General features: G+C 42.2%; 1 protein-coding gene across 6 annotated transcripts in view; it reads left to right on the top strand.

Annotated features, from left to right (window-relative positions):
• ZDHHC3 (zinc finger DHHC-type palmitoyltransferase 3) overlaps positions 1-16,176 on the top strand; it is a 93,386-nt gene extending 77,210 nt beyond the window's left edge. For 5 of the 6 annotated variants that reach the window (XM_032235106.1, XM_032235101.1, XM_032235100.1 and 2 more), the window contains one exon: positions 15,077-16,176. In XM_032235106.1, coding sequence (XP_032090997.1) covers positions 15,077-15,316 — 240 coding nt within the window. In that variant the 3' untranslated portion in view covers positions 15,317-16,176. Of the gene's footprint in view, positions 1-11,102; positions 13,439-15,076 lie in introns of those variants that run through there. The other variant, XM_032235104.1, reaches the window with a different exon arrangement.
• The last annotated feature ends 851 nt before the right edge of the window (positions 16,177-17,027 follow it).

Raw genomic sequence — 17,027 nt, forward strand, 5'->3', positions numbered from 1 at the left:
CTCAAACAAACTCTCTCAATTTGAGAGAGAGTTTGTTTGAGAGTGAAGAGAGGGAAGGGGGTAGGAGAGGCAGGGAGGGCAACCCGCCAGCTTTCTTTCTCCGTGTCCGGGGCAGCCCACCATCAGAGGCGGGTCTTTTGCCCGCCTCTGCTGGCAGGCTGCCGCTTTCTTTCTTTTGCCCAGAGGTGGGCAGCTCTGGTGGGCTGGTGCTTTCTTTTGCCCAGAGGCGGCAGTCTACCTGAGCTGCCTGCCTCTGGGCAAAAGAAAGAAAGTGGCAGCCCGCCACTGGCTTTCTTTTGCCCGCCTCTATTTCCGTGGCGGACATAGACACGGGTAAAAGAAAGCGAGCTGGCGGGCTGGCACTTCCTTTCTTTTGCCCAGAGGCGGCGGCCCACCTGAGCTGCCTGCCTCTGGGCAAAAGAAAGAAAGCGGTAGCCCACCGCTGGCTTTCTTTTGCCCACCTCTATTTCCATGGCGGACATAGACACGGGTAAAAGAAAGCGAGCTGGCGGGCTGGCACTTCCTTTCTTTTGCCCAGAGGCGGCGGCCCGCCTGAGCTGCCTGCCTCTGGGCAAAAGAAAGAAAGCGGTAGCCCACCGCTGGCTTTCTTTTGCCCACCTCTGTCCGCAGCGGACATAGAGGCGGGCAAAAGAAAGCGAGCTGGCGCTTTCTTTCTTTTGCCCAGAAGCGGGCAGCTCAGGCGGGCGAAAGAAAGAAAGCGCTTTAGACAGTGGAGTGTCGGGGGAGAGGAGAGAATGCCATTCTCTCCCCCAACACTCCACTGTCTAAAGCGCTTTCTTTTGCCTGCCTATCAGAGCTCAGGCAGGCAAAAGAAAGAAAGCGCTTTAGACAGTGGGATGTCGGGGGAGAAGACTGCCTCACCAGCCATAAACCTCACCGCACATCACTGGCTGATGGAGGGAAAGTTGTTCAAGGTCCGTACTACATATTTATATGCTCTTAGACTAAGAAACAATTGATAGGAGTAGGATGGAGGGTGCTAAAAATCAGTTTTATCAAAAATCTTTTGGCACTCTCAAATTTACTGTGGTTGTTTTTAGATGGCAAAAGCATCAGTAACCCTGAGAAATATGCACTACTATTGCATGAAATGAAATTAGAGGTGTCTGTACCTGGTTTATGGTTAACCTTACTTTTCTATATTGTATCAAACTATGTTTCATCATTCTGCAGCCCAAGCAGAACACATCAAACGTAGCCCAAAATGTCCAGTGAACTATTGCCACAATTCTGAGTTTCTTTTAAAGTATAGAAGCCCAGGATATTTCTGCAGCCTTCTCTTAATCTAACGGCTGCGCACAATTATTCTGTGAAACTAAATTTAGTTTATATTCTCTCCCTTTCTTAGATTTGATTCTGTAGCATTTTAAGATTTGAGATTAGATTGTTTAAAGTTTCAGTAAAGATTTAGTTACCATGTTTAGTCTTTGATTTAAATTAAATTGATTCTTAGCCCTAGTATTGGCTGATTGTTCTCAATTTATCATATGACTTTCATTTAAAAGTTAAACACTGCCCATATAACTTTTCACCAAAATTACCCTTAGTTTTAGGATTTGATCATGTTAAAGTAAGCATAAAAGAGAGAGTAAAGATATGGAACATCAAATAAATGTGTCTTTGAACTTAAGGTATTACAATATGGACAAAATAAATGATTTGCTTAAACCAACATACCATAGCTATAATTTAATGACATACGTAGAACAGAATATTAGCAAATAATTAACAACTTATTCTAGTGCTATATAGAAAATACTGTAGAAGAACAGTAGAATCAGTAGATCATGTGCTCATGGACTGTGTGTACAGTATAGCACAATTTCTCCTGTGTGCTGCTCTGGGAATCCAATCATGGGTTAACTTTGTCCTTTAGCCTAGAGACTGAGTATGTAAATTTGACCACGCCTCCTCTGACTGGACCGGGTCATTTTTTTTACTCAGTCCAGCCTGATGAGATGTATATCGAATTCTCTCTAGATTATTTGACAAAGTACTCAGGATTCTTAGATTTTATCACCTTTCTGAAGAAGGAAACGACTGCTAGTAAGAGATTTGCAGTGAGGAGCGAGAGACGGCAGTTTGCTGCCTGTCGAGGCTTCCGCCGCGCTGCCTTGCCTCCAGGGCTCCAGCAGCTGAGATTCGGTGGCGCTGGGTCGCGCTGTTCAGTCGCGTTGCTGCCTTGCTGGGGAGTCGGTTCGCCGCTCCCAAAGCTGCCTGCAAGCGCTGGGAGATTTACAGTGAGGGGCTAGAGATGGCAGTTCGCTGCCTGTCGAGGCTTCCGCCGTGCTGCCTTGTCTCCGGGGCTCCAGCCGCTGAGATTCGGTGGCGCTGGATCGCGCCATTCAGCCGCGTTGCTGCCTTGCTTGATGGGAAGTAGGTTTGCCACTTCCGCAGCCGCTTGCAAGCGCTTGGGGGTCGGTTCGCCGCCCCACGCCACTTTGATTTTCTGCCTTGTTGGGGAGTCGACTCGCCGTTCTGTAGCCGCCTGCAAGTGCTTGGGGGTCGGTTCGCCGCTCCGCACTGCTTTGCCTCGGGAGCAACCCGCCCTGGCCGGCGCGGTCTCCTTCCCAAGGGTATTTCACTGGAAGATTTCCAGCTGGTGAGTCTGCCGCGAGGCTGCCGCAGCGCGTGGGAGGATTGCCACGCGGCCAACGGCAATGGCAATTCAAATATGCATCTGAAAGTCCCGCCTGAATTGCGGCCGCCATTTTGGAAGGTTGATTTTCGCACGCGTGGGACAATCACAGGGAGCGTGTCCTCCACTTCGAGCCTTTCCGACATTGCGTCAACGGCTCTTTCTCTCTCTCTCATTCCCTGTCTCTTGCCTTGACCGGCTGTGAGGAGGTTGTTCACTGTAGCTCATCTGAGCCATACGCACAGTTCACAATCGGAGCATACTCAGGCCTGACCTTGTTGGTGTTAGGCTTTTGTGGTGGCGGAGATTGAATTCAATCCGCCTATTGGATTTCATGACTGTTTCCTAAGGGGCACGGTAGCTCCAGAGGCCAGCAGGGCCTCCGTCAAGGCCTCTGCAAGTAAGCCAGGCCTCGTCTTGCACCTGATTAGGGCCTATAAGCACGAGGAGCTGTCTGAAACATCGGGGAATCCCTCTGTGTCGGATAGCGGCTCGCCCTGTCCCAGTCTCTCAGTGACCCTCTCTTCGCTCCCGCCTTACGTGTTCCTGGGGCCAGGGTTGGTTTCTGTCCTACCTTGCCCCACTTCCGGCCTTAGAGGAAGGGGGATTGGGGCCCCAATCTCCTCCAGGTCTGTCCGTGATATCCAGACCTCCGCCCATGCGCTCAAGCGTGCCAGGCCTTCAGTTTCCTTCACTTCCACTGTTGCAAGCCTCAGGCCTACAGAGGACTATGATATGGGCCTCTCCCAGGCTTACTCCATATGATTGGACAGCAATTTCCAAGGGTGAAAATGTAGAGTTACACTGCAGGGTTCAAGGCCCTAGGCCTACTGCTGCTGCTACTATTGCGGCTGCTGCTGCTATTGTGGCTCTGCCTGCAGCTTTACCTAGCCTCAGGCAGACCCACGCTCTCCTTTCCCTCTGTCTACGGTGGGATTCCGCCTTGGCAGAAGGCGGGAAGAATTTAGGCATTGGCCTGTCGTTGAAGGGATGACTCTAGACCAGTCGTCTTTCTCTGGTTCATTCCGACCCACACTATTTAAATCTCTGTTGTATACGACACGACCTCTGCAACGTGCGAGTTGCCACCGACCTGGGCGGGACTGCCTCGCAGGCCAGCACTGCAGCTGGCTAGATGCACCATTAATTGCTGAACATGTTCGGAACGGGAAGTTATTCCGTTTACTACATTATTTTGATATTGTTCGGGAGCGGTGGGCACAACCGACTGCGGTTGCCCAGTCAGCAAGGGGATGAGAAATCATACACTTCCACTCCAGAATTGGAGGGCATTCCCCAATTTCCTACAGTGGATCCTTCTGTTGCCGCCCTTGTTTCACCGGCCTTGCTTCCATTGGAGAGCTCTAACGGGCTGAAAGTGGGGAACCATGAGGCCATGCTGGTCATACAGGAGACCCATTAGGCTGCAGCCTGGGTCTTTCTTACTGCTGCCGCGGCGTGCTTCTTTTATAGTACACTCTTGGTATGGCTCACACGACTGCCGGGTAGGCTTGGCCCGGAGTTCATGCGTCTCCACTAAGACATTACCAAGCTGATGGCAGCCTTGGTATTCTCTGCGGGCGATTCTCTGAATGCAGCGACATTCACACCCGGGGCCATGGCTTCCGTTGTGACACCCTGGCAATTGCTAGAACTCCGCCATTGGCGAGCAGTCGCTTGCTCCGAATGGCAGCTGTTTCCCCCCCCATTCAAGGGCGGAGCCTTGTTTTGGCCCAGTTCTTGGCTCAATTCTCATTGACATTAGGGATGAGCGTAAGGTGTTCCCATCCACTGGCAGGCGCGTTGACGGGCGGCACAGCCTTATGATGGGCGCCAATCCTTTTGTACTGGGGGCTCAGGTTCACCGCTGCCCCGTACATCTCCCACGGTAACGGACCCTTCACCCAACCTCTGGATAGGGGTCGGGGTCATAAAGGAACCAGGGATAGAGATCGCCTGCGCCATCAGGTGCAACCTCAGTCGAGGCGACTGTGGCGCCGGCAACCAATCCTTTCGGAGGTACCAGTGGCCCACAACGGAAGGGCCTGTCAGCGGGTGTCTCCTGGAATTAGCTCACCAGTGGGCGGAGGCCTCGTCCGGCATTTTTCACTTCCATGGGGTGAGGCTGGGCCTCACTCTTGAATTTCTCTCCATTTTCCGGGGAGGTTCATCTCGTGCCTGTACCAGGTGCCAAGTGGAATGTCATCCGATGGACGCCGACGTACATCATCTCTTATTCACCACGGATATAGTGCAGGTCCCAACGGGACAGGAAGGGCTAGGCTCTATTCCATCGGCTTCCTAGGGCCCGAGAACTTGGGGGGATGGCGGGCCATTATGGATTGAGATGGCTTGACATGCAATCCCTCAAGTATCTTGGCACCCGCCCGCCTGGGCGGCGTTCTGGCATCAGTTGACATCAAGGGGGCGTATCTCCATGTGCTCATGCATCCCACGCGCCGGAATTTTCTATGTTTCCATTCTGATGGGTGCCATTCCAGTTTCGGGTCCTGCCCTTTGGCCTCTCATCGGTCCAGGTCGCTCGCCACACGCCTGGGAGTCATAGCGGCATCCCTTCGTTCGGGCCCAGTTGAGTGATTTGCTGTGCTGACGACATCTTGGCCCTGTCCTCACCATGAAACCTGGCCCTCCAGGATCTTCGCCTCGCAATGGGCGCTCTCTCTTTCTCTCCCTCTCTCTCTCTCTCTCTCTCTCTCTCCTCTCTCTCTCTCTCTCTCTCTCTCTCCCTCCCTCCCTCCCTCCCTCCCTCCCCCCCCCTCTCTCTCTCTCTCACACACACACACCAGCCATTCTCACACCTAGGTTCGTTTTTCCCAGGTCACCCAGATCCTCTGGTGGTGGACCTCCCCTGGCTCCTCAGGTGGAGCTCGTTCAGGGAATGGACCTCGTTCAGGTTGTTATGGATGCCAGGTATCAATTGGCTACACCACAGGGTGGAGGGCCAACTCTTCAGGGGCTCTCTTGCCAGCTCGGCCAGCCCGAGGTGGGTCTGTGGCTCAGCATCACAATTCTTTCCTTCCTGGTTTCACATCAGGTACCGGGGCAGAGGGCAAGGATGTTCGCCGCGACTGTGGCCGGACAGCCTGCTCTATGTATTTCTGCCTCTCCCGATCTTCCCACTGGTCGCTCGAAGGATACTGGTGGAACAGGCGGAAGTGTACTGGTCGCCCCAACGTGGTTCCGGCGCCCTTGGTACACCAAGCTCGTTCAGCTCACGTGTCGCACGGGGGAAGGTTCTGATTGATCAGTTTCAGCTCAACCAGGGGGCTCTCAGTCACCTGAATTCCCAGCTGCTACAACTTGCCATGTAGTGCGTGAGTGGGTTATTCTGTCTGCACTACACTATTCCAGCAAGGTAGTTGACTTTATTCAAGCAGTCCGTCATCCATCCATGACTTGGGTTTGCAAGGCCACTGGCAGGCCTTCCGCAGGTGGTGCCATTGTACCAGGGCTGGCCCCCTCAGGGCTTCGGTGCCTCGGGTGTTAGACCTTTTCGCTAAGGGAACTTGACAAGGATCTGGCTCCCACACTCCTCGTACCCAAGTCACGGCCGTATCTATCGTGGCAGTTGAGGCCGCCCACTGTCTCGGCTCGCAAGGCTCAACTCCTTTCTGAAGGGGACAGCGAACATCGGACCTCGAACCGTGCACCGCGATCCTATTTGGAGCCCGTAGCAGATGCGCAGGACCTTCACGGCCGCACCTTTCAGCCATCCAACCGATCATCCTCCGTCGGTTGACTTTTAACGCAGCATTGTCGGTGGCCATTGCATCGGCCAGGAGGGATCGGTACTGGCGGCAATTTCGGTTCGCACAATTCTCGTATATTCTGTTCCGACAGAGTTGGGTTCTGTCTGGACCAGGCATTCTTTCCTAAGGTCGACACCCTGTTCACAGGGTGCAGGAGCTCGTCCTCCCGGATTTTGGTTCTCGCCTTCCCATCCAGGGGAGTGCCAGTGACATCACCTGGGTGCCCACGGAACTCTTCAGCGCTACGTGAAACGCAAGGCGTCGTTCAGGGGGTCGGAAGCACTTCTGTCTCCTCCTGGGGAAGGTTTTCTCCATGGGCGGAGGGTCTCTTCCCATTCCATCGGCCATTGGTTAAGGGCATGTTTCGCCCTTGCTTACGACGGCCGGTTCCAACCGGTTTAACGGCGCGTCACCCCTTCTTCCACAGGAGTGCGGTTCTCACGGCGGCCTGGGCTGCGCAAGCCTTAGTGAAGGTGACTTGCAGGGCGGCTATCTGGTCGTTGCCTCCGCCATTTATGACCGTGACCCGTCAAAAGCGCGGAGGACAAAATCGCGCTCGACGAAAGCGCCCATGTGACGTCATCACAGCGCGACGAAAAAAATTAAAAATGGAAATAAAATTAAAATTAAAGCAAGCCGATTCACATAAAGGTAAGGGTTAGGGTTAGGGTTAGGGTTAGGTTAAGGGTTAGGGTCAGGTTTAGAGCGTTAGCGTTAGGTTTAGCGTTAGGTTAAGGGTTAGCATTAGGTTTAGCGTTACGTTAACAGTTAGGTTTAGGGTTAGGTTAAGGGTTAGGTTTAGGGTTAGGTTTAGGGTTAGGTTTGGGGGGGGTTAGGGTAAGGTTTTAGCTTTATTTTTACATTTTTCGATCACAGCGCGATGTTTTTGTCGCGCTGTGATGACGTCAAATGCGTGCTTTCGTTGAGCGCGATTTTCTCCTCCGCGATTTTGTGGTGGAACCTTTATGACACATTGCAGGATTGCCATGTATGCCTCAGCTGAGGCCTCCCTTGGTTGGCGGGTGTTGCAGCGGGTGCTCTCTCTCTCCTTTTCCGGAGGGCCCCGACCAGCCTCGCTCCCGCCCTGGGACTTAATTGCTTTGGCATGTCCCATGATTGGATTCCCAGAGCAGCACACAGGAGAACGACCATTGACTTACCTGAACGGTCCTTCTATGTGTGCTGCGAAGGGAATCCAAACCCGCCCACTGTTTCGGCTGGCCAGGGTTCCACCTTGACTATGTCTCTGTGACTAACCTTGTATTTTCCCCTGACTGGACATTTCTGGACGTGACTTGAGTTATTGTTTGGCCAAGGCCATGAGTGACATTGACATACATCTTCTCGGCTGACTTCGTGCAAAACTGACCCGGTCCAGTCAGAGGAGGCGTGGTCAAATTTACATACTCAGTCTCTAGGCTAAAGGACAAAGTTAACCCATGATTGGATTCCCTTCGCAGCACACATAGAAGGACCGTTCAGGTAAGTCAACGGTCGGTTCAGTATTTGTTAATTGTTCCACCTTTTTCATCATCTTATTTGGGTGACACTAAACATTGCTCATTTACTTTTTAACCCAGAAGTGTGTAAAAGAAGTTAGATTTAGTGTAGTAATTGGGAAATATAACACCAACCCCCAAAATTTACATTCCAGACATTTTAAAATTTGAGACATGCTTAAATATTATGATTTTGCATTTTATAAATATTTTACATTTATATGCTTATTTTAGTTTATGTTTGTTCCACTTTTATGTATTGTAGTCTATGATTATATAAATATTTAAGCATTAAAGTAATTTATAAATAAATAGAACTGATAAATTTTGAAAGCTAGCACTATGCCACATAATAAGATCTCAAATCATAGTTTTAGTTTGGTTTGGATTTTATATTGGGTAAAGTATAATTTTGCTGAATTTAAACAAAAATCATGTTATTCATCTAGCTGTTAATTTATTATTAGTATTTTTATGCTGCTTCATGATCTGGCTTTAAAAAATTTAATAGCAATTGCATATATGAGAACTGATATCAGAAGTTTCTTACCCTTTCAGTGAGGATGGAATGACAGGATGAATTAGGGACCTCAGGAGTGAGCCTCTTCAGTAATAGTCCCATATCCTTTGCAGCACATTTCCTTCACAGATGAGACTGATTCCATTCTTATTGTAGTGTTATGTAGAGCTGTTATGAACTAGAGGGAAAGAATGGTAGATGGACTGTTCCCTTGAGAAAGGTATATCACATTGGTGGGAAATTATTTAGATGTAATCTATATATTACTTTATTGTCTTTCAGGAGGATTTGTAAGCTATTCAGAATAAGTTTGACTGGAGCAGCATGTAAAGTGATAAATAAATTAGTAAACATGCTTGACATTTATGACTTGTCATAATGCAAGCCAACATTCACTGTTATGTCTAAATGCAGTCATTATTTACTTTATTACTCCATTACATAATACTTAACTTCAGAATTTACTTCACAATCATAAATAAGAGTTGTCTGAGCAAAACATGCTAAACATAAGTCAACATGGTTTTTGCTCAGTTTTTTAGTAATTAAATATTAATTTGATGGTTTTATGATTTTTCTGATTTCCCTGAGTCCTTTTAATAATTAGATTGATGGGTACATATTTCATACAACAACTTATATAAAATTACATTCAGAATCTTTTTCTTTTTTGATATTTTAACAGTGAGCTTAAAATGTATTTCTACCTCTTTTTGCAATATTGTATACCAAAATATTTTCTTTGTGAAAGTCTGACTGTGATCAACTTAATAGCAATAGCAGTTAGACTTATATACCGCTTCATAGGGCTTTCAGCCCTCTCTAAGCGGTTTACAGAGTCAGCATATTGCCCCCAACAACAATCCGGGTCCTCATTTTACCCACCTCGGAAGGATGGAAGGCTGAGTCAACCCTGAGCCGGTGAGATTTGAACCGCCGAACTGCAGAACTGCAGTCAGCTGAAGTAGCCTGCAGTGCTGCATTTAACCACTGCGCCACCTCGGCTCTAAAAGCTATATTCTATCAGAATACTATATTTTGGCTGCATCCTGTATTTTTTCTCTATTTTAAATATTACCTTCTTTGGAAGAGGCAATATTGTATCCCTTTGCAGGTAGTCCTCAGCTTATGAGCACAATTGAATCCCAGATTTCTAAAGCCAAGCAAGACAATTGTCAGGTGAATTTTGCCCCATTTTACAGCCATTTTTGCCATAGTTGTTAAGTGAATTATTGAAGTTGTTAAGTTAGTAACACAGTTAAGTGAATCTGGCTTCCTCATTGACTTTGTCATAAAGTCACAAAAGATGATCACATGACCCCGGGACACTGCAATCAACATAAATATAAACATGTTGCCAAGCACCTGAATTTTGATCACATGACCATGAGATCAGGGGATACTGCAATGATCATAAGTGTGAGAAACAATCACTTTTTTCAGTGCCATTGTAACTTAGAACGGTCAGTAAATAAATTGTGTAAGTCAAGCACTACAGTATTGTTTCTATATCCATTGTCACTGTGCTTTTGTGTCTAAATTTTGTTTTTCCAAAAATTTTTCACTGGCGTCAATGCAGTTTTCCAGTTTGAACATCATATATAATGTAACATGACCAAATAGCGTGCAAGGGTGAGCTGTGTGGACTTGTTTTTTTTTTCAGGTAAAGCAAACCAGAGAAAGGAACCACCTTATTTTGTATTTCTTTCTCTGTCTTGTCTGTTTCATGCAGTGATGTGCTAAGCAAACTATGGAGAGATCCATCATAATAATCCACCACACCCATTTTGGGAGAAGTGACTGAATGTAATCTGAATTGTCCATTCACTACTAAGGCAAATAATTTGATATCCAGACCAATTTACTAAGGACAGTAACAGAACCGACTCTATTGTTCCTGTATTTATAAGCATCACTTGAAAAATTGACCTGAAAGAAGGAGAATGGATTGATTTCCAAAAATATCTAATGTGTAATTTTTATAGCCTAACCGATTCTGAATGCAGGTGCAGGTGCTTATTACTGAAGTATTAGAAACTCATCTGACATGTATTCTTCTTCTGAATTTTCCTAAGCTAATATTGTTCCTGTCTCCTCCTTTTCTATACTCATACATTACCTTGCAATTCTTTCTAATGCTGCCGAGTGACTGCAACTTTCTCTAACTACATGCCCTTCAGATGTGCTGGGTTTGTAACTTGTTGCTATATAGGTCAGCAGTCATACTAGCTGAGGAATTTGGGAAAATAAAACTTTAGTGCATCTGAATGGCATCAGAATTGCAGAAAATAAACTTACGATTAAATGAAACTGGAAAAGTAATCGCTGAGGCTTTTCTTAAATCTGGAAGTGTATATATTTTCTTATTAATCATTTCAATAAAACATAATTGGTTTGTTAATTATTTGAGGGAAGGAGAATATTAATATCAACTCCTAAAGTTATCATGGCAACTATGGTTTTTTTTCATTTCTACATTATTGGTTTTCTATCCCCCTGCCAGCCTTCGTTAACATTTGAAAAATATGTTTAGAAAATCTTAGTATTTTCCTGCTCCAGCCATTTGATAAAGGCTATATAAGAGGGAATCTTTTCCCCGAAACCAGAAGTACAAAATAAGTTCCTGCCTGAAAATGTCATATTTCTGTTTTCAGGGAATAGAACAGTTGAAAAAAGAAGAGAGAAGATGGGCTAAAAAAACAAAATGGATGAACATGAAAGCAGTATTCGGCCATCCGTTCTCTATAGTTTGGCTTAGCCCATTTGCTACTCCAGACCAAGGAAAAGCCGACCCATATCAGTATGTGGTCTAAGAATTCATGACAACATTTTCACCCAAACAAAACTGCATTTGCGGCACTATGGCTATTACACATGAATGTTTCCAATGAAAAAAACTTTTGTTTAAAGAAAAACTGCCTGTAAAAAGGCAGATAACTGCAAAGAAAAGATGAGGGGGGGGAAAGGTCTGTATTCTGCAAACGTTGTTAATTCTTCATCTCTAGCTGAAGCGTTTTCTTCTTCTTTTTACTTAATAATTTGACTGGCTTATTTTTTCCCTGTCTGCTTGCTGACACAGCTAATGTAAAGGAGAAACTCCTCTCTCTCTGCCCACCTATGCTGACTGTGTAGTATTTGCACAACCACTAAACAACAGCCTATGCCAGGAATATCATCTTATATGTGTAGTCATGAACTTCTTTGTGGCAGAAATTATTTTATATTGTGGTATTTTGTGTGCGCTTGAGTTAAAGCCTCACATAATGTCTGACATAATGGAAGAGGAAAATATGGCTCAACTAGAAAGCCGGTTGATAACTTTGCTTAGTTTTTAAGCTTTAAAATATGTTGCCAATACTATTGTATTTTGGAGAGCTACAGAATTCTTCTTGTGCTGTTTTTAAACCATATCTTTCTGGAAAGCAGGAATTGTTGTCACTATTGGTTATATAAAGGAAGGTTGTGATATGTATGGCTTTGTAATGCCTTATAATTGAAGAAATATGAGAAGTTGATTTAAATGTGTAGAATAGCAAGATAAAATTTGTATTAATTAAAAAAAGGGGAATGGTTAATGAATAGAGTTCATGTATAGAAGAGGCTTAAAATCCAGGTAAAAGTCTAGCATTGTCCTCTAATTTTCTTTTTAACATTACCTTCTTTTTATATCTTTAGATACTTGTTCTGCTGTAATTCTGTACATAAATACATACATACATACATACATACATACATACATACATACATACATACATACATAACAATTAGAACTATCATGTATAAAAAGATCATGCATGCCTTCATTCATGATTACATGGATGGCAAACTGTATACATAGTAAGAGCTTGGAGATGAGGACTAAAAAGAAGGCATTCTGTTTAAAACAAACATAAGTAGAACATCTTACACACAAACTGAGTGAGTCTGTAATGCTTTGGCAGGGATTTCATTGCATATTTTAGATTTAAAAATTCTGATGGTCTCATTTTGAAAATAATGTGAATGCTGCATTTTTTTCAGTACTGTCAATGCTTCCATATGGGAAACAAATGCAATAAATCTTTTCTGAACTCTGCTTCTGTGCCTTTATTTAAAACAAGTTCTTTTAAATTCCATTGTCCTCTAGATTGTAAGTAGTTGAGTAATTAGTGTTAAATTTATTTGAATCAAAAAGTACTTTGGCTACACTTTTATATTCTATCGTGCATTCAACAAGCAAGCAGACATTTTTGTAACAAAACTACTTTCTTATTTCCACAATTACATATTAAAATGCTTAGTGCAGAAGAATGTATTTTGTGGATCAGTAACCCTTGATGAAATGCATTAAGAGATGTTTTGAAAAAAATACATAAGAAAAAGAAATAGATTTTTTACCTATCAATCTTGAAGTAAGAGTCACTGAGTTCAGTGAAACTTATTTTAAGCGATTATATTTAGATCATAATTTAGATTTTTTTATGAATGATACTATAAGTATTAGCCTATTAGACAAAGAACCTCAGTGATTTATAAAACAAGATATTGAAAAGAGAATATGAAAATGTGTCTAAGTCTTACTCTACATATTAAAAGTAATTTACCACATTTATTCCAGCAGACCAATTTTCCAGTGATGAGAGAGCATTTTCTGATCCAGTTTTCATCAGTTTTCTAACTGTAGAATTTTATCTCCATGGAGGCTTGGATCATTTTGATGAATTTTTGGCAGGATATTCTACGTTTTTCTAAGTTTTAAATATTTCGCTAGATATAAAATAGATCTGAGGATGGGTGTTGTTGTAATAATAACTGTATTATTTTATGGTGTATTTTTGGTGGATCATAAAAATTATACTGCAATGAATTTGTCACAGGATACCATTTTGGATTTGCTATAATAAACTAGTTTGTCTATCTCTGAAAAAAATGTCAAATAATTATATGTTTGCCTAGCTATCAATAAATACAATTATTTACATTCAAATCAAATAAATGATTTTACATTGAATTTGGTTCTTTATTCTTTCCAAAGTGAATACAAACACAAATTGGCAAACACTATGAATAACATAGAAATATGCAAATCAGAGTTACTGTATAAGATAGGTAATTTCAATTTTTTTGTAATATGGTCCATACTAGTTTATTACTAGAACATAATAAATCTGATTCTGATGGTTATCCAGTCCAAACTGCAGATTTATGATATTTCATAGCACTTGTTTTTGAAAGTACAACATTGGGGATTGCCCAGAAACTAACATACTCTGGAATAAACCCCTAAAGTTTTTGGATTTCTAAAATATAATTGTAGCATTTCCACATTAAACGGGGAATTTTACCTACAGGAAATCATAGCATTGATTCATAAAATCCAAAACATGGGATCAAGGGTATCTAGAGGGTAGCTCAAAAACATCGTTGGTAACTGATTGCACAGATGCATTTGGTTTTTTTCCTAATAAACCTAAAAGAGGAAAGGAACCTTACATCTAGAATGAAATCAGATAAACATTTTGTAGTTGCAGCAGCTTACTGAATTCAATATAAAAATGATGCACATACTGATTCTCCAATGCTTAATTCCCTTTTTATGTGTTTCATTGTGAGTTGCAAATGAATCTATATAGTCAATGGCAAAATACATTTCTAAAATATGTTATTTTCTCTATTGTCTCAGATTACCAATGCTATTTTCCCAAATTTTGAATCACCATACATTTTTTAATAATTAAAACTGCCTCCTTAATCACTGTTTAAACATGGCAGTAATGTGTCTCATTTGAGTATTTTAAATGTAAAAATGTTACATTTATATATTGCTTTGGAAATTGTTTTTCCCCATCTTTATCCCTCTAATTCTGTAATTGTAGCCTTTGAACACAGGAAACTGCCTTAAAATTAAAACATACTCTCTATCTTAGATATAGATATAGTTTCCATAGACGTGCACATCTATTAGTACATGCAAAGAATTTTTGCATATTGAAGTTTCCTGAACGTTGAGAAGAGAACATAGGGTTGGCTGTATGTGCAAGTTTTGGACCATATCCATAGGTACATTGTTCATTGTCGTCGTCTGATGGATTTTCTGTGTGAAGAAAAGGTGGGTGGAGGAATAAAAGGTTTAGAAGTTAAAGATGGCATAACCTGAGCCCTTGTACAATTCCATTAAGAAAGTTGTACAATAAAAGTCTTGTGTGGAATCCATACAAGTTATTCTAAGAAATACAAACAGAAATAAGTATACACAAAAATATTAACCTTTAAATTCCAGAATAAGATTTATGTAATCCTAATCAGAAAAATTCTGATAGGTATCTTAGGGAATTCTAGGTAGAAATTTTAGGTAGACAATTCTAGGTGGCAGATTTTAATTTGGCATCTGCTAATCTAAAGTATAGTAAGAGTATATAATTTTTTTCACTAGTTGCAGATAAATATTTTCCAATATTTTTCTGATTGTGATATTCTTTGGTTTCCTAATGGCTGAAGAACATTGTAGAGTCATATATTTTTTCTTTTGAAGGTTTTCCCTATCTACTTTCAGAAGATTCCTTAAATTATTTAGGCTATTATCCATCACATTATAACAGTGTTCCATGTGCCTTTAATGAATAAATGTAAACTGTTTTGTCTTCTGCAGGGCATAGAACGGCTTAAAAAAGAGCAGCCAACCTGGGAAAAAACCAATGGCTGGGAAGGGATGAAACTGGCTTTTGGGGGTAATTTTTCACTGCGATGGTTCAGTCCCTTTTCATACCTGAATTGCAAGAAGGCTCCACCAGCTGGGACTGCAACAGTTGCTCCATCGGAGATGGCTGCGCAAGAAGCCTTTGAACCACTTTATGATCCAATGATGGTTGTGGATATATTAAGTGATTAACATAATGTATCTTTACAAATGTTTGTTCTTTCAATATTTGTGTACTTGACAGTTACCTTTAAGGTATCACTACTAAGCAAAAATAATGCAACTATTTTCCTACACATTTAACTGGTGATGGGTTAATTATATTTCAAAAATTGTACGTTACAAAAAAAAAATTCTGGTAATCTGTCATCTTGATGGGACAGCTTCTAAAAATGTGCAATAAGAATGCTGTTTAGGGTTACCAAAGTTGGTTTAACCAGTTAGATATGAGGAGTATTTTTTCTCAAGATTTGATGACTGGCCAAAATCTACGTTCAGGAATATAATTCTGATCCTTAAAATTCCTGCTGAAGTTCAATGTGATCACTTTAAGTGGTCTCTACTAGGAAATATTTATGTGCTCTAAATTACTGTTTGTACCACAAATGATCATTCTATTGCAAGCAGAACTACAAAAGTTATACATAATGGCTACTTTTCAGCTAACTGATATTGATCACCTCAGAAAAGTTTGGGATGTGGCAACTATAAGACCTAGTTCGGCAATTGTAGACAAAAGCTAAATTATGTTATCAGTCTTTCATTGTTTTGAAAGAGGTCATTAGATTGTTTATTTACAAATGTCCAAATGGTCTAATTTTAGCAGCTGTGTAATTTGTTCATGCAATCCTTAAAATTCCACATCTGAAGTATTACTAATTATGAACAGGGATTCTCTTCTTCTGTACATAATGGAAGCTCATGCATAAGTCCTTGAAGTGTGCGCTTGTATATGATTGAGAAAGAGGACATAGATATTTCCAGCACTTAGTTGTCTTACTGCATGAATTTGGTTAGTGATAAGGCAAGCCCATGAGTGAATTCTCTGTACAGCTTAAAAACAGACCAATTAACATTAGAGTTTATTGATACAATACATTCTAAATAAAAGTGCCATGGACAGGGTTGTTGGAGATATTTCAAGACTGATTTTAGCTCTAGAAACAATAGGGCTGCAAAACGCTGTTGTGATTTGGCAATGAGGATTATCTCTGGGAAGGGTGATTAATGAATCCTGCTTTAAGAGAAGATTATATTCGTTAGGAATATGAAGGCCAATCCCTAATGGGCTCAATATTTTATTTCAATATTTGGTGCTCTTTTATAGTCTATGTTATTTTATAATCTATCACAGAAACCTGTCTTGTGCTGCTTCTCACTTGAGATTGCATTTGTGAGCTCTCTTAGTTGGCAGAAATGTGATCATGGCTTTGCTATATTTGTACATTTCTGTATATCCCAAAGTGCTTTTCCAACTGGACTTTCTTACTTTGTTTATTTAAAAAAAACATTTTGCTTCTCATCCAAGAAGCTTCTTCAATTGTGACTGGACGATGGCAAATGGGAGGATTTATATTCTTTGGCAGTATTTGGTCGTTCCTTCCCTTCTGCCCCATTCAGTCAAAACTGAAGAAACTTCTTGAATGAGAAGCGAAATGTTTGAAGGAAAAAAAACCAAGGAAGTCCAGTTTTCTAAAAGTTTTTTTCTTTAGAAAAGCACCTTTTGGGAAAACCATGACCTGGATGATTGAGAATCTCCACAGGCATTCATTTTTACATGTTAATTAGATTCTGTTTGTTTTCAGACTCTTTGTATCTCAGAAAAAAAGGAGAGAAATTGCATTAAAAAGTGAGGGAAGATACATTCTGAGGTTTTACTGGAATAATTTTAAAGGACTCTTCT

The sequence above is a fragment of the Thamnophis elegans genome, chromosome Z (assembly GCF_009769535.1).
Source record: "Thamnophis elegans isolate rThaEle1 chromosome Z, rThaEle1.pri, whole genome shotgun sequence".
NCBI classification, from domain to species: domain Eukaryota; kingdom Metazoa; phylum Chordata; class Lepidosauria; order Squamata; family Colubridae; genus Thamnophis; species Thamnophis elegans.